At 36.3% G+C, this 18,348-nt stretch overlaps 1 protein-coding gene across 1 annotated transcript; it reads right to left on the reverse strand.

Moving 5' to 3' along the window:
• Positions 1–49: 49 nt before the first annotated feature.
• Positions 50–18,092, reverse strand: csad (cysteine sulfinic acid decarboxylase). The gene is made up of 15 exons (XM_067370369.1): positions 16,081–18,092; positions 15,745–15,910; positions 13,423–13,553; positions 12,888–13,014; positions 12,636–12,726; positions 6,857–7,079; positions 6,675–6,754; positions 6,537–6,591; positions 5,625–5,741; positions 5,402–5,466; positions 5,224–5,305; positions 4,863–5,062; positions 2,190–2,241; positions 2,000–2,089; positions 50–1,912 (listed from the first exon to the last, which is right to left on the reverse strand). Exons 2-15 carry the CDS (start codon positions 15,758–15,760, stop codon positions 1,739–1,741), a joined length of 1,503 nt encoding a protein of 500 aa, XP_067226470.1. The 5' UTR covers positions 15,761–15,910; positions 16,081–18,092; the 3' UTR covers positions 50–1,738.
• Positions 18,093–18,348: the final 256 nt, after the last annotated feature.

Here is an 18,348-nt window from a genome sequence, read left to right on the forward strand (position 1 = left end):
GGCAAGCTACTTCCGGTGTAAATAAAGTCCACGAGTGTTATGAAGGGATTTGTTTTATTAATATGTAAAATGGTGAGCTTTTTGCGCAATTACACTTTGAAAACGGGAAAATATATTTTATATTCTTTATAACACAAAGGTTTTTGTGACAAATATCGGTGTTTTAATTTACAAATCTCTAAACAAAGCAAAATAAAACTAAAGGAAAATATTCAGCTGACCTATAAATGACATATATACCCATATATTGTGTTAAACAAAACGGCAGTCACTAATTATTTAACAAATTCTCAATTTAACAAAGTCATTATATCATAAAATATCCTTATTAAATTATTGGCACCAAAAAAATCAAATACATTTGCTAAAATAAAAATCTTTTGCATACCTAAATGTAAAGCGCACATAGATATCACTGAAATGAGTGTCATAACAGATCACACCTGTCTCTGGGACAGCCCTAGGCTCTGAAAAGAGGATCGGCCCATGCTTTAGCCAATCAGAAATGCTTTCTGCCAGTCAATCATTTTATCCATTCAGGTTTACAGACTCAGTTTCTGCAGTGGTTCTCAATCCTGATCCTTGAGGCCCCTGTGCTGCACATTTTGGATGTTTTCCTTATTTATTATACATTATATATTATACATATATCTGTTTTATATATAGTCAGCTCATTAGTGGAGACCCTAAGACCTGAATTAGGTGTCAAATTATATAAATACTTACACTGCCAATCAAAAGTTTAAAATAATTAAGATTTTTTTTCATGCTTTTGAAAGATGTGCTTTATGTATGCATCAGGGCTGAATTTATTTGTCCAAAAATACAGTAATATTGTGAAATATTATTACAATTTAAAATAACTATTTTCTACTTTAATATACTTTAAAAATGTAATTTGTTCCTGTAATGGCAAAGCTGAATTTTCAGCATCATTACTCCAGTCTTCAGTGTCACATGATCCTTCAGAAATCATTTCTAATATGCTGATTTGCTGCTTAAGAAACATTTATTATTAATATCAATGTTGAAAACAGTTGTGCTGCTTCATATTTTTGTGGAAACCATAATACATTTTCTTTTTTAGGATTCTTTGATGAATAGAAAGTTCAAAAGAACAGCATTTATTTGAAATAGAAATATTTGTAACATTATAAATGTCACTTTTGATCAATTCAATAAATTTTTTTAATGGAAATGTATGACATTTCACAAAAATATTAAGAAGTAAAAGCTGTTTCAGCATTGATGATATGATATTCTTGAGCAGCAAATCAGCATACTACAATGATTTCTGAAGGATCATGTGACAATGAAGACTGGATGCTGAACAATCAAATAAGTTCTATTTTAAAATATATATTAAAATAAGGGGGAAAAAAGTCATTTTAAATTGTAATAATATTTCACAATATTACTGTTTTTACTTTATTTTGATCAAATATATGGAGCCATGGTGAGCATAACGACTTCTTTAGAAAACATTAAAAATCGTAATTATTCCAAACTTAGTGTAGCGTTACACGGTAGTGTACTTGGGCCAGAATCTATGAGATTCATTCACTCTATGACCTCTGTAGATGCAACTTGTTTTTGCATGTTTTTTCAATGAAGTCAGTATTGTGTACTATTCATAAGTCAAAATGAGTTTTAGCAACCTTTAGATAATCACAAATTTAAAAGTGTCGGGATGAGAGGGGATAATGTGACATTGGTTGAACATTGATATTCCAACTAATTACAGGTCCTTCCCTAGTTTCTCCATCTCATCCAGGAAGAAATCCATGTCCTTGGTGGTCAGCTGAGGTGAAACAACAACCATACGGAAGAAGTTGACGTGTTCGTCCATGGGCTGGTATCCCACCATCATTGTTCCACGCTTCATCATTCTCTCTTTGATGACTGGCGCCACCTGATGGTGTACATTGAAAATGACATGCAATAATTCAATGTACTATAATGAAATTCTCTGCTACATCTACGTTTAACTGTAGCTGACCTTTGATAGTCTTTCCTGGTAGTCCGCACTGTTTTCCTTCCCTCTCAGACTGGGTGGAATGAACCAAAAGCAAACGTTCACAAAATTCCCCTATTGGAAAACACACACCATATAGAAATATATAAACATGTATTATATTTAATAAACATAAGCATGCTGTTTTAGGTTTGTATGCAGTGCAACACTGTACCTTACAGACCAGCTGGAAATTATCCCTTTTCTCCATTTCTTCAACTAAATACCTGGTGCCAAAAGTTTGGGGTCAGTTAGTTGTTGTTTTTTTAAGAAATTAATGCTTTTATTCAAATTAAATTTTTGAAAAAGTGACAGTAAATACATTTATAGTGTTACAAAAGTTTCTAATTTAAATAAATGCTGTTCTTTTGAACTTTATATTCATCAAATAATACTGAAAATAAATTGTTTTCAGAAAACAACTGTTTTCAACATTGATAATAAGAAATGTTTCTTGAGCAGCAGATCATGTGACACTGAAGACTGTAGTAATGATGCTGATTTCAGCTTTGATCACAGGAATAAATTAAATTATAACAAAATCCATAAAAAAAAAATCATACCAACCCTAACCTTTGTTAACCCTCTGGTATTGTTCATTTGGGGGTCACACTTGTGTTGTACATGGTCAAAAGTGACCGAACACCTGAAATGTAACTTTTTACATTTTCAGTAAAATCAATATAATATATTTTTGTTCAATTTTATATATTTTTTTTGTTTGTTTTGAGAGAGAGAGAATTTCATGGTACTAATTAATTAATTTTTCCCATTTCATTTTTTTATTACTTTTTAATGAAAGCTGTATTTAATGTTAAAATAGTTTTTCATGTTTAAAATCCAATTTTTAAAGGCAGATTAGTACCATGTGGTGGGAGTAAAAAATACAGGAATGCTTTATCAGAGCTTTATCAACCTTTTTTCAACCTATTATTTGAGATATCTGGCTCAATTTGGCCATATTGTTACAGCCACACCAGTTCAGTTGTGTGTGTGTGAATGTGTGCAAGTAAGTGTTTGTTTGAATGGGTGTCTGTTTTGTACTCCCGATGTTTTAGAGTGTAACATTTGCAAAAACTTGCTTTGTGTTACAGTCACACCAGTTCATATATGTCTGTCTGTGGGTGGAGTGTCTATTTTGCCCTCTTGATATTTTAGAGCATCACCCCTTCATTGCTGTCCACTTACTTCTGGATCGTGGCTGATTTGTAGATTGAACACAAAAAATTCTCAGTATTTTCGTATTTTTGCCTATTTCCTACGGAAGAGGATTAGGGCCAAGCAATAATAAAAAAATAAAACCATCTCGAGATTAAAGTTGTTAAATTTCGAGAAAAAACTCGTTAAATTTCGAGAAAAAAGTCTAAATAAAATGTTAAGAATAAACTCATTAAATTACGAGAAAAAAATCGTTAAATTTCAAGAAAAAAGTCGAGATAAAATTGAGAATAAACTTGTTAAATTTCGAGAAAAAAGTCAAAAATAAAATTGAGAATAAACTCATTAAATTACAAGAATAAAGTCGTTAAATTATGAGAACAAATTCGTAATTTAACGAATTTGTTCTCGTAATTTAATGAGTTTATTCTCAACATTTTATCTCGACTTTTTTTCTCGAAATTTAACGACTGTTCTCATAATTTAACGAGTTTATTCTCAACATTTTATCTCGACTTTTTTTCCTCGAAATTTAACGACTTTTCTCATAATTTAACGAGTTTATTCTCAACATTTTATCTCGACTTTTTTTCTCGAAATTTAACGACTTTTTCTCATAATTTAATGAGCTTATTCTCAACATTTTATCTCGACTTTTTTTCTCGAAATTTAACGACTTTTTCTCATAATTTAATGAGCTTATTCTCAACATTTTATCTCGACTTTTTTTTTTCGAAATCTACTTTTTCACATAATTTAATGAGTTTATTCTCAACATTTTATCTCGACATTTTTTCTCGAAATTTAACTACATTTTTCTCATAATTTAACGAATTTGTTCTCGTAATTTTATCTTGACTTTTTTCTTGAAATTTAACAACTTTTTTCTCGTAATTTAACGAGTTTATTCTCAACATTTTATCTCGACTTTTTTTCTAGAAATCGACTTTTTTCTCATAATTTAATGAGTTTATTCTCAACATTTTATCTCAACTTTTTTTCTCGAAATTTAACGACTTTTTTCTCATAATTTAATGAGCTTATTCTCAACATTTTATCTCGACTTTTTTTCTCGAAATCAACTTTTTTCTCACAATTTAATGAGTTTATTCTCAACATTTTATCTCGACATTTTTTCTCGAAATTTAACTACATTTTTCTCATAATTTAACGAATTTGTTCTCGTAATTTTATCTTGACTTTTTTCTTGAAATTTAACTCTTTTTTTTCTCGTAATTTAACAAGTTTATTCTCAACATTTTATCTTGACTTTTTTCTCGAAATTTAACACGTTTTTTCTCGAAATTTAACAACTTTAATCTCAAGATGGTTTTATTTTTTTATTATTGCTTGGCCCTAATCCTCTTCCGTAATTTCCCATTCATATCCTATGGTGGTCATTTTTGACTGCGAACAAGACAAGTGTGGCTATTTTTTAATGACCATTTAGCTTTTTCGAATCAAGTCCACAATTGCTTTAAAAGTCACAGAGTTTCGTACCATTGCAATGAAGTAGCAATTTTTAAAATTTCCAAACTTTTCTTTCTAAAATGACCGAGCAACACCAGATGGTTAATAATATATTACAATGCATTTAATAAGTCAATAGTGTCTCACATGCAACGTTAAAAAGATTGATTGATATATTATATATTATTCAACAACAACATCTAAAAGATGCACCAAATACCTCGCGAGGGCAAAGGCGTTATCCACGCGCTCTGAAAGACCATGAGTTCCTATTGCCTTCCACATCAACCAGAGCTTCAAGCAATCCACCTTACGGCCACACTGGATGGATTTGTCTCCAGTGTCTAGACTTGTATCGTAGAACTTGTCTTGCTGGAACAAGTAGGTTGCTTTTGCACTATGACAGTGCATTAGCAAATTCTACAGGTTGAGGCACAGTGGATAAAATTAGTGCACTTTTAAATATGCATTTGTGGGCAAGTCAATATGCTACTTTCATTTGATTTGACTAATACGCAAAAACATCACATGACTTGACTTGCTCAGAAGTAAAAAAAGATACATTGCACAAGCTTTCATACCGTGGTATCTCTGAACAAAATCACAGAGCACTGCAGGCCCGCTAGAAGCATTTTGTGAGGGTTCCAAGTCACAGAGTTTGCTCTGAGTATTAAAAAAAGAGAAATATTAAATGATACAGTCAGGCTATTTCTCTATTCAAAGCACATTTTATCCAGGGCTCATTCAGAGTGCGCAAACCTTTCTATTCCTGCAACCAGATGTCTGTGTTTTTTGGAAAACAGCACGCTTCCTCCCCAAGCAGCCTGTAAAGGAAAGAGTTCCAGATTGTAACAGTTAGGAAAGGGGGAAATTCTATGTGAATATTTTAAGTACAAACAACTGGGCGCTTTTAAAGTGGGGGCCACAAGCATACAGAGGTGTTGCACAATGATGTTACATAAGGTAACCATGCTGCACTTACATCAACGTGCATCCACATGCCATTTCTTTCACTTATGTCAGCTATGCGGTTCAGAGGATCAAAGGCACCCTGCACTGTGGTACCAGCTGTGGCATTAACGAAAAATGGGACAGCATCCTGAAAAAGACACACCAGTCAAACACCATTAATCTTCGACTCTCGGATATTTAAAGGGATAGTTCAAGCAAAAATTGTAAAAAATTCTGTCAGCATTTACTCACCCTCATGTCATTCCAAACCTGTATGACTTTTTATCTTTCACAGAACATAAAAAGAGATGTTTTGCATAATGTTCACGCTGCTCTTGTCAAGAAAAGCAGACATAAATTTCGAGATCTTCCTCAAATGTCTTCCCTTTATGGTCACAGTCTGCTTTCACTTTATGCAGAAGAACAGCTTGGACGTTCAGCAAAACACGGAAGGAAGAAAGTCATACGTGTTTGGAATGAAATAATAAATCATTACAGAGTTTTCATTTTAAAGTGAACTATGTTCTCACTTATACACAACACTTTAATTTATCATATCAATTCATTTTAATATTATATACACTACAGTTTAAATGTTTGAGGTCAGTAACATTTTTTAAAAGAAATTAATACTTTTATTTTCAACATTGGTAATAATAAGAAATGCACCAAATCAGCATATTAGAATGATTTCTTAAGGATCATGTGACACTGAAGACTGAAGTAATGCTGAAAATTCAGCTTTAATCACAGGAATTTATTACATTTTAAAATATAATAAAACAGGAAGCGATTCTTTTAAATTGTAATAATATTTTATAATATTACTGTATTTTTTTAATCATATAAATGCAGCCTTGGTGAGCATAATAGACTTCTTACTGATCCCAAACATTTGAACGGTTCTGTATATTATATTTTACCATACAATTTAAATATTTACTTGTGATTTTGCCTGCACAATTTTAGCCTCCAGGTCCTCTGGTATCATGCTGCCACTGTGGCGGAACAAAAAAACATTTTTAGCAATTTAAAGTGAACCACTGGTTTTCCAAAATATGCCAGAGATAAGAATCTGTACCTCTCATCCACTTGTACAATGAAAACATTTTCTGTTCCAATACCAAGAAAAGCAACTGCTTTTTTCATTGAGTAATGACTCTAAAAGAAAATAAAAAAAATTAATGCTACAATTTTGACACAATACTACATCATATGACCTATTAAATCTAAGATTAGAATCAGTAATTCTTGTCTTTGTACCTGTTGTGATGTAAATATAGCCATCCGTGGTGTGGCCCACAAGCCTTGTGTCTTCACTTGAGGGAAGGCCCAGTACCGTGCAACGTTCATGGCGTACATGTTGGACATGGAACCTCCGGGACAAAATATCCCATCTCCATCTGACCAGCCAATCAGAGAGCGGAGCTTAGAGAGCACTTCCTCTTCCATCAGGACAAACACTGGAGCCACTTCATAGGTGTATCTGTAACAACTTCACACTGAGTATGTTGTGTATTTATCAGTCATGATATGCACATGCATTTGTATCAGTATTATTTTAGTATCATTAATATACTATTATAGTATTTAGTAAGAATTTAATTTAGTTTTTATTTTTATATTGTTTTGTTTTACTACAGTTTTACAGAAAATCATGATGTTAATGTTTATAATATATTCATGCCTTATAGTCTCATTTAGCAGAGTATGAAAAATATTGTCTATTTAGATCTTCTTCAGTTTTATTTCAGTTTTTCTTTCATTTTAGTACTTCAACTTAAACTAAATGAAAATTAGAAATGTTGACCTGGCATTTTTATTTGGCATTTTTGCCTCAACATTTTTATATTTTATTTTATTTCAGGTAACAATAATTTCTCTCATGACAACTCTGGGAGTGTTTGGCATGGTTATGGATATGACAATGTTGATATGTTTGGTCTTGGCGGAATAGATCTGCTACGCTTGCTGCTGCTGTTATTGCTGTTGCTATCTTGAAGGACAAAACGTGCAAGTAGCATAAACTTTTGATGATCACAGAGCTTATTTTTGGGTTTATTGAGTTTTTGTCGAGGGAACTAGTATGATGTCAACTTCCGTGTAAACTTCTAATCACTTTAAAGTTTTGCTTTACCCCGAGAAACTGCTGCTATTGCTGCTGCTGTTGGTTACTGCTGCTGCTCTTGTTATTACTGTTGCTGTTATTGCTGCTGCTGTTATTGCTGCTGCTGCTGTTGCTGTTATTGCTGTTACTGCTGTTGGTTATTGCGGCTTCTTTTGGTTATTGCTGCTGCTGTTGCTGTTGTTATTGTTGCTGCTGTTATTGCTGTTGCTGCTATTAATGCTGTTGGTTATTGCTGCTGCTGTTGCTGCTGTTATTGCTGCTGCTGCTGTTATTGCTGCATCTGTTGGTTATTTCAGCTGCTGCTGCTGCTGCTGCTCTTATTGCTGCTGGTTGGTTATTTCTGCTGCTGCTGTTATTGCTGCTGTTGGTTATTTCTGCTGCTGCTGCTGCTGGTTATTTCTGCTGCTGCTGCTGGTTATTTCTGCTGCTGCTGTTATTGCTGCTGTTGGTTATTTCTGCTGCTGCTGCTGTTGGTTATTTCTGCTGCTGCTGCTGGTTATTTCTGCTGCTGCTGTTATTGCTGCTGTTGGTTATTTCTGCTGCTGCTGCTGTTGGTTATTTCTGCTGCTGCTGCTGGTTATTTCTGCTGCTGCTGCTGTTGGTTATTTCTGCTGCTGCTGCTGGTTATTTCTGCTGCTGCTGTTATTGCTGCTGCTGGTTATTTCTGCTGCTGCTGCTGGTTATTTCTGCTGCTGCTGCTGTTGTTTTTTTCTGCTGCTGCTGCCGTTATTGCTGCTGCCATTGGTTATTTCTGCTGCTGCTGCTGCTGTTATTGCTGCTGCTGTTGGTTATTTCTGCTGCTGCTGTTATCGCTGCTGTTGGTTATTGCTGCTGCTGGTTATTGCTGCTGCTGCTGCTGTTGGTTATTTCTGCTGCTGCTGTTATTGCTGCTGCTGTTGGTTATTTCTGCTGTTGCTGTTATTGCTGCTGCTGTTGGTTATTTCTGCTGTTGCTGTTATTGCTGCTGCTGTTGGTTATTGCTGCTGCTGGTTATTTCTGCTGCTGCTGTTATTGCTGTTGCCGTTATTGCTGCTGCCATTGGTTATTTCTGCTGCTGCTGCTGCTGCTGTTATTGCTTCTGCTGTTGGTTATTTCTGCTGCTGCTGCTATCGCTGCTGTTGGTTATTGCTGCTGCTGTTATTGCTGTTGCTGCTGGTTATTTTTGCTGCTGCTGCTGTTGGTTATTTCTGCTGCTGCTGTTATTGCTGCTGCTGCTGTTATTGCTGCTGCTGTTGGTTATTTCTGCTGTTGCTGTTATTGCTGCTGCTGTTGGTTATTGCTGCTGCTGCTGTTGGTTATTTCTGCTGCTGCTGTTATTGCTGTTGCTGTTATTTCTGCTGCTGCTGTTATTGCTGCTGTTGGTTATTGCTGCTGCTGCTGGTTATTTCTGCTGCTGTTATTGCTGTTGCTGTTATTGCTGCTGCTGTTGGTTATTTCTGCTGCTGCTGTTATTGCTGCTGCTGTTGGTTATTGCTGCTGCTGCTGTTGGTTATTTCTGCTGCTGCTGTTATTGCTGTTGCTGTTATTGCTGCTGCTGTTGGTTATTTCTGCTGCTGCTGTTATTGCTGCTGTTGGTTATTGCTGCTGCTGTTGGTTATTTCTGCTGCTGTTATTGCTGCTGTTGGTTATTGCTGCTGCTGCTGGTTATTTCTGCTGCTGTTATTGCTGTTGCTGTTATTGCTGCTGCTGTTGGTTATTTCTGCTGCTGCTTTTATTGCTGCTGCTGTTGGTTATTTCTGCTGTTGCTGTTATTGCTGTTGCTGTTATTGCTGCTGCTGCTGTTATTGCTGCTGCTGTTGGTTATTTCTGCTGCTGCTGTTATTGCTGCTGCTGTTGCTGTTATTGCTGCTGCTATTGGTTATTTCTGCTGCTGCTGCGGTTATTGATGCTGCTGTTGGTTATTTCTGCTGCTGCTGTTATTGCTGCTGCTGTTGCTGTTATTGCTGCTGCTATTGGTTATTTCTGCAGCTGCTGCGGTTATTGCTGCTGCTGTTGGTTATTTCTGCTGCTGCTGTTATTGCTGTTGCTGTTATTGCTGCTGCTATTAGTTATTTCTGCTGCTGCTGCGGTTATTGCTGCTGCTGCTGTTGGTTATTTCTGCTGCTGCTGCTGTTGCTGTTATTGCTGCTGCTGCTGGTTATTTCTGCTGCTATTGCTGTTGGTTATTTCTGCTGTTGCTGTTGTTTTTTTCTGCTGCTGCTGCTGCTGTCGCTGTTATTGCTGCTGCTGCTGGTTATTTCTGCTGCTGCTGCTGTTGGTTATTTCTGCTGCTGCTGTTATTGCTGCTGCTGTTGGTTATTTCTGCTGCTGCTGCTGGTTATTTCTGCTGCTGCTGTTATTGCTGCTGCTGTTGCTGTTATTGCTGCTGCTGTTGCTGTTATTGCTGCTGCTATTGGTTATTTCTGCTGCTGCTGCGGTTATTGATGCTGCTGTTGGTTATTTCTGCTGCTGCTGTTATTGCTGCTGCTGTTGCTGTTATTGCTGCTGCTATTGGTTATTTCTGCAGCTGCTGCGGTTATTGCTGCTGCTGTTGGTTATTTCTGCTGCTGCTGTTATTGCTGTTGCTGTTATTGCTGCTGCTATTAGTTATTTCTGCTGCTGCTGCGGTTATTGCTGCTGCTGCTGTTGGTTATTTCTGCTGCTGCTGCTGTTGCTGTTATTGCTGCTGCTGCTGGTTATTTCTGCTGCTATTGCTGTTGGTTATTTCTGCTGTTGCTGCTGCTGGTTATTTCTGCTGGTGGTTATTTCTGCTGCTGCTGTTATTGCTGTTGCTGTTATTGCTGCTGCTATTGGTTATTTCTGCTGCTGCTGCAGTTATTAATGCTGCTGTTGGTTATTTCTGCTGCTGCTGTTATTGCTGCTGCTGTAGCTGTTATTGCTGCTGCTATTGGTTATTTCTGCTGCTGATGCAGTTATTAATGCTGCTGTTGGTTATTTCTGCTGCTGCTGTTATTGCTGCTGCTGTTGGTTATTTCTGCTGCTGCTGCAGTTATTAATGCTGCTGTTGGTTATTTCTGCTGCTGCTGTTATTGCTGCTGCTGTAGCTGTTATTGCTGCTGCTATTGGTTATTTCTGCTGCTGCTGCAGTTATTAATGCTGCTGTTGGTTATTTCTGCTGCTGCTGTTATTGCTGCTGCTGTTGCTGTTATTGCTGCTGCTGTTGGTTATTTCTGCTGCTGTTGCTGTTAATGCTGCTGTTGCTGTTAATGCTGCTGTTGGTGGTTATTTCTGCTGCTGCTGTTGGTTATTTCTGCTGCTGCTGTTGGTTATTTCTGCTGCTGCTGTTATTGCTGTTGCTGTTATTGCTGCTGCTATTGGTTATTTCTGCTGCTGCTGCAGTTATTAATGCTGCTGTTGGTTATTTCTGCTGCTGCTGTTATTGCTGCTGCTGTTGCTGTTATTGCTGCTGCTGTTGGTTATTTCTGCTGCTGTTGCTGTTAATGCTGCTGTTGGTGGTTATTTCTGCTGCTGCTGTTGGTTATTTCTGCTGCTGCTGTTATTGCTGCTGCTATTGGTTATTTCTGCTGCTATTGGTTATTTCTGCTGCTGTTGGTTATTTCTGCTGCTGTTGCTGTTATTGCTGCTGCTGCTGGTTATTTCTGCTGCTGCTGCTGTTGGTTATTTCTGCTGCTGCTGTTATTGCTGTTGCTGTTATTGCTGCTGCTGCTGGTTATTTCTGCTGCTGCTGCTGTTGGTTATTTCTGCTGCTGCTGTTGGTTATTTCTGCTGCTGCTGTTATTGCTGCTGCTGTTGGTTATTTCTGCTGCTGCTGTTATTGCTGCTGCTGTTACTATTGGATTTTGCTGCTGCTGTTGGTTATTTCTGCTTCTGCTGCTATTGCTGCTGCGGCAGAGCAAGTACGGGACTTGCTACTGGAAATACATACACGACACGCTGCTGTGAGCAAGTAAGACATGCTGCTGCTGGGTTTTTGGTTGAATGCCTGAAATATGGTCTGTGGTGGACACAAGCTCAAGACACTTTCACATTTTATTCATTTTATGGGACTACAGAGGCTGTCAGGGACATTAAACCTCATCATGCTGAACAGGTAAGCTCAGTCTGCTTCAACTTCGTTGTGCTTATAATCATACGATAACAAACTATGAAAGAGTTTAGTGGTGGTGATGTTGAAGTCGTGCGACTGTGGTGTAGTTCGTTTATAGCCCACTTTTAACTTTTTACTTCTGGTGATTATATTTAGGCTTAAAATTTATAAAAGTTGTGTTTTATTTTTGAAAATTATCTTGATGGACAAAACGTGCAAGTAGCATAAACTTTTGATGATCAAAGAGCTTATTTTTGCAAAAATTCTATTGTGTTTTTGTCGAGGGAACTAGTATGATGCTAACTCACGTGTAAACTTCTAATCACTTTAAAGTTTTGCTTTACCCCGAGAAACTTTGCGTTCCCTTGCAAAACTTTTAAGTTCACTTTTAAGTTTCTCGCAAAGTTTCTCAGGGGAACGCAAAACATTTGCAAAGAAAGCAAAAGCATTGACATATAATTTATTCATCACCATATTCTCTCTTTTGTCTCTTTAATTTTTTCCATAGCTGTGTATATATATATACACACACACACATATAGTTTTAGTTAATGAGAACAACACTGCTTGTATTATCTCAAAATTCCAGACCCTAATTTCATCAATCTCTAATCACGTTTTAGATTAATCTATATGTGGCTCCATGCTGTTGTCAAATTGTGTCATCTGATAACTTCAAGTGCTCTGATAAGTTACTTATTACTATGACAACAGGGTTTAATGGAACACTTCAGCAACAGTGTAACAGTTTACTCAAAGTTTAACACTGATGCACTCCTCAGTTAATAAAACACCATATAGACTCTTTTATAACTCTCTAACATACAATGGCACTTTCACTTTAACATATGAACACGAACACGTACTGGCTGGTGTTGAGGGTTTCAGTGAGGAGCCGTCCTGTCAATGCATGGTAGTCCACCCCAGCAAATAGCTGATTGAAGAACCGAGGATGACCTGTGAACAGGAAAAGGCTTTTGGACCAGGATTTAACCACATATTCAAGATTTATGAGGAACAAATGTAATCATTTCAGAATAAACCACTGAGAAACCCATGTAGGACGACCACTAATATGAATACATAGGGGGAATGCGGCCCCAACATATGCAACTTACAAGTTTTAACGCTGTATCTCGCCACATCTCGGACCCTCTGCAATAACTGCTCGTGAGGTTCTCCATGTTCTCGGAGTTCGAGGTCCAGAAGAGCACTCAGTTGATCTGGATCTTTCCACTCACACACCTGTGGATAAAGGGATAGTTCACCCAAAAATGAAAATTCTGTCATTTTCTCACCCTCAAATTGTTCCAAACCTGTGTGAATTTGTTTCTTCTGCTGAACACAAAAGATGATATTTTGAAGAATGATGGTAACCAAACATGGGCTCCATTGATGTCCATAGTATATATATATATACATTATTATTCTATGGAAGTCAGTGGGGTCCCATCAACTCTTTGGTTACTGACATTCTACAAAATATCTTCTTCTGTGTTTAGCATTCATACAGGTTTGGAAGTGACAACTTGAGTAAATGATGACAGAATTTTCACCATCCCTTTAAGACTATTAATATCTCAGAAGATACAAGATAAGATAGGAACATTCAGAAGTTCTTAAATGAGATGATAAATACTTAAAAGACACAACCTTCTCCTTCAAGTCAGTTCCTTTGTGAAGTATCTCCTCCATAATCACTTTGAAAGCCTCAGTAAGGAACAGCTTCCCTTCCGACTCGTACCTGTCTGAATCTTCCAGGTGGACATGGCCATTCATATATTCTGTGATATATATATGGGGTAGTTACATCCATCACAAAAAATGCTTTAATAAAATAGCAGCAAAAAAAAAAAAACAGTGTTCAAAAAATAATTACATTAATTAATAATAATCATCATAAGAAACAATTCTTACACCTCAGGATAGGATGAAAAAACAGTTAGTTTTGCTTTTTTACTTTCAGTCTTTGGGTGTTTTGCCGACCCTTCTAAACATATTTAAGTATATTATACATCTATTTCATGTAATTTCTGTGATGTAATGAATCTAATGTATTTTGAATTTAGTTTTTTTGAGGCACAGCAATTTCACAATTAAAGCAAATATGTTTTTTGTAAAGCAAAAGCAAATAATTTTTGTAAAGCAATATTCTTCTATAAAAAGTGGCAAAATATGTTTAAATACTATGAAAAATATTTTATAGAATTGTTTTTAAAAAAGGTTCTTCATATAATTGTATTACATTTTATTATATTTTATATTTTTTTATGTTATATCATATTATTATTTTTTCATATTATATTTTGTCATTTTTATACAAGGAAATTGCCTTTTTAAAAATGTTTTTGTAGTATTTTAACTTTTTGTCACTGTTAATTGAAGAACATTGCTTGTTTTTCATAGTATTTAAACATAGTATGCTCATTTTTATAGAAGAAAATTGCTTTTTTTTTTAAATGAACCATTGCAGCTGGTTTGTTACTGCTCTAACTAGTGTGTTTGAGGTCTACCAGAACTAACAAACCAGCTCGCACAGCTGGTGTTCCAGCTGATCCATCATGTAGACCAGATTGAACCAGCCTGTGTCCATAATTAGTCTAGCTTACATGGTCTAAACAGTGAAACAGGATGATGAACTCTATCAGCCGACGTGCGCATCATCCAATCAGAACTCAGAGTCAGTTTTACATTAAGGGTGCGTTCACACTTGTCATGTTTGGTTCGATTAAAACGAACCCTGGTGCGACTGCTCGGATAGTGCAGTTCATTTGAACATGTGTGAACGCTGCCATCCGAACCCTGGTGCGCACCAAACAAGCGGACCGAGACCGCTGAAAAGAGGGGTCTCGGTCCGCTTCCAAACGAACTCTGGTGCGGTTCGATTGATATATGAACGCAACACGGACCAAAGACATGTAACCGAACCAAAACAGGAAGACGAGACCCTAAAAAGGACAGAATCCTCACGCATGTCGGTTTTTCTTGTCATAGTCGCGAGTTTGCCCATCACAGGCATCAGACGCGCGTCTCCATGCAGCAGATCATTTGTGTCTGTGACGGATTCCCGCCGGTGTTTTGACTACTTTACACATTTTATAAGCTCTTCACGAGTTCCCAGCTGGCCAAAATACCATCACATGCAGGCTACGCACACACAACGAGCGCATTTACCTCAGAAAACAGCATTGTTTTGGATGTTCGGTAAGTTCCGTCTGAAAATAGGCGATACGTCATAAAATCCGACCAATCACGTTGTGAATGTATCCCTATGCCTGAAGGTTCGGTATCTTTTGGTTCGGTGATAAAATTGCCAATGTGAACGCTAACCGGACCAGGACTAAATGTTTTTTTTTTCTTCTTTGGTCCGGACCAAATGGACCAAACGAACCGAACTACAAGTGTGAACGCACCCTTAAGTGTTATAAATTCCACTGCAGCAATCGCGATATTTTATGAAGAAAACGTCATCAAAGACCGAATTCTTTTTTCTTTTCTTTTTGGAAATATGACACCAAAGAGCAAAATGGCTGTCAGAAAGATTGAAAGACAGAAAGATTTAACTGTAATATGCATCTTAAACTTAGTCAAGAATTAAACTAGCAGAATAAAATATGTTTGCAGCCTTTTCATGTTTAGCAAGTTTTTTAGTATCCAAATGTGGTCGATGAAAGACCTCAGAGGGGCGTCACGTTATTCATGCAACTTATAAATAACTTTCTATAGAATCCATCGACTGCTCACTATACACGACAAATTTCCACACGCAGTTCCATATAGGCTAGTTTTCCTTTCCTTTTTTCCCTTCCTTTCCTAGTTTTACTTTTTTCCTGCTTCTAATTATGGTGAAACAGTTCTCGTACAGTTACAGTAACAGTATATTACATCATCAGACTGAAACGCAAAACTAAAAAATGAGCACATGTAAGAGAAACTTTATGCATGCATCCAAAACAGAACAATCAAACTTCTCACCTTTTGATGAACTCATTGTGATGTTTAACGTCCTTTCTTCACTCAGCACCTGAAATTCTACTGTATCTGATGTCGTAAGGATGCCTCGAGACCCTCAGTGCTTTAATGCAGATCCAGCCTTCATATACGTGGATGCATACGCCCGATTCGTCATTCAGGTGACATCCTATAATTGGATTAGAGTGATATGGGTGTCAACAAAAAAAATCAATCTTTAACTTAAAAAAAAAAAAAGCTTTCTAAAGGCTATCAATTGCATGCAATTAAGAATATATTTCAGTAACATAATTACAGTTTTATTTCTTAAAATGCCGAACATATCTCCAGTATTCTTACCTTCTGCAAAACCATTGGATGGTTTTATTGGCAGGGTCCTGCATCTTTTTTGATAAGGGGGGCCAGATATATTTACTGTGTTAAAACTGTGACTCGCACACATAAAAATTAACAATACAACAAATTTGCATGTTATATAATGACACACACATTCATTTAGGTAAATGCATGCTGCAAAACGGGTACAATGTTCAACATCTTCCAAACTCCGAGTGTTGTTCTAAGTTCACATTAGACTGAGTTTGCTGATGAAAGAAAGATATATCCCTTCATGTATGTTTGTCAGATTGCACAATGATCCCCCACACACTCACTCACAAGAGTGGAATGAAGTGTCACAGGGTTCAAAAAAAAAAAAAAGCATTCTGTTATCGTATAGAAAAAGTGTTTCCTATGGAAAAAGGAAACTTGTAAATATTTGTATGCACATTTCATATTAAGGCATTTTGGTGTCTTCAATTAAATACTCATTTTGAAAAAATAAAAAGGAATTGGAAATTCAATTAATTTTAAAAGCTGATATCAGTCTCATGATAAAGTTTTCAATTTCATTACAATTCCATGTAGTTTTTAATGTTTTGTCTGTATATATAAAAAAAAAAACCTACATATAGTTTGGGTAAGTAAAACCTGTATGAAACATCAAAGCTGAATCAAAATGAAATTAAAGAGGTAAATGCTATACAAAGATTACGAGGAACAGATGAGATAGAAATTTTCCATTCTACAAACATCAAAAAAAAAATATACTCTTCAGGAGTCAGATTTTATAGCCTATAAAACAATAAACAAGATACTGTAAATCTGACAAATATCTAAATTACACAATAAAACAGGCAGTAAAACAACAAAAAATAACCTCAAACTCTTTCATCATGATGAATCATTTAGTTCTCTTTATTTATATTTACTTTACTTTTTTTTTTCCCCTTAAACATAACCCAACACCAGAAGCATGATAATTTATTTAAAAAATGGGAATGAGATTTAGGACAAAAATATAAAATAACAATCACAGGAACCAATTAATGCAAGCATGATATTCACTTTGAAATGAATGTTCCCACATTAGGGTGCAATCTATCAAATCAAAAAGATTTAACAATCCCAAAAGCAAAAGATTCCATGAAGTCTGTAAGGACTAGATGCTGTTTAATGACTGGCCTGTGCAATGGAATTGTACAAAGCTCCACCTCCAATCCTATCGCCTGCTTGGCATGTAAAACAAGGGTGAACAAGGGTGAAACACCAGGGTGAAAATTCATCAGGGTGAAACAACGTGATACTTGCCGAGAGAGCGAAGGTCGCCGTTATGTTGCCAGATAGCGGCCTCTATTGGAACATAAATCTTTGTAAATTTCCATCATAAACACGAGTCTTGCTTATCTGTTCATGGAATCGGTTCAAGTTTTAAGACTTAGATAAAAGCTTTCACATTCATTTACTTAAAAAGGGAAATGCATTATTCTGTAGAATGTATTGAAATGGAATGCTACGGCTCAGCTGATGTGGTTATATTTCAGAAAGCATACACACACACACACACACACACACACACACACACACACACACACACACAGTGAAGTGCAATTTAAAGACTAGGAATGGAACTTGATCTCATGAAAATAAGCTTAACAGAAAAACAATTAAGTAATAATGCCATAAAAAAACAACAATAAAACAAACAAAACTCTCTAACAGTTAATTCAGTCCTGCCCCTTTAAAAAAATAATTTATGCATTACATTCTTTTTTAAAAAATGTAAGCATATTTTCAAGAGTTTTAGAAAAATATTTGAAATACCCGCATTTAGCTTGTTGCGTTTAAACGTTTCCGTATTATTTCAAGCTTTTAGCTCACTTTATACATGGCCTTTTCTAATCAAACAAACACAAAATGAGAAGTAAACATTTTTCCAATTTAACTGAATGGCAGTTATTGCTCCCTCTAGTGGTATGCCTGCATGTTTTACACATGCAAAGTGCTACATAAATACAGTCCTCTCTGTCGGCTCAGTTGTTTTCCATCAGGAAGTTGATATTGTGGGGGTCTACGTCATAGTCTTCTTGGGTTAGGAGGGAATAGAGTCGAGTTGCTGTGGCTTGGTCCCTCTCACGGATGCTCCATTTTCGCAGCATGGCGAAAACCCGCTCTTTGTGTAGTTTGTTATCCTCCTCTATCTGCTGAAGGGTGGTGGTGTTCATACCTAGTGCCATTATTCCCACCTGCCTCCAGTTGTTCCCAATGCAGCCAGCCACCTTCATCATC

The sequence above is a fragment of the Chanodichthys erythropterus genome, chromosome 20, assembly GCF_024489055.1.
Source record: "Chanodichthys erythropterus isolate Z2021 chromosome 20, ASM2448905v1, whole genome shotgun sequence".
In the NCBI taxonomy this organism is placed as follows: Eukaryota; Metazoa; Chordata; class Actinopteri; order Cypriniformes; family Xenocyprididae; genus Chanodichthys; species Chanodichthys erythropterus.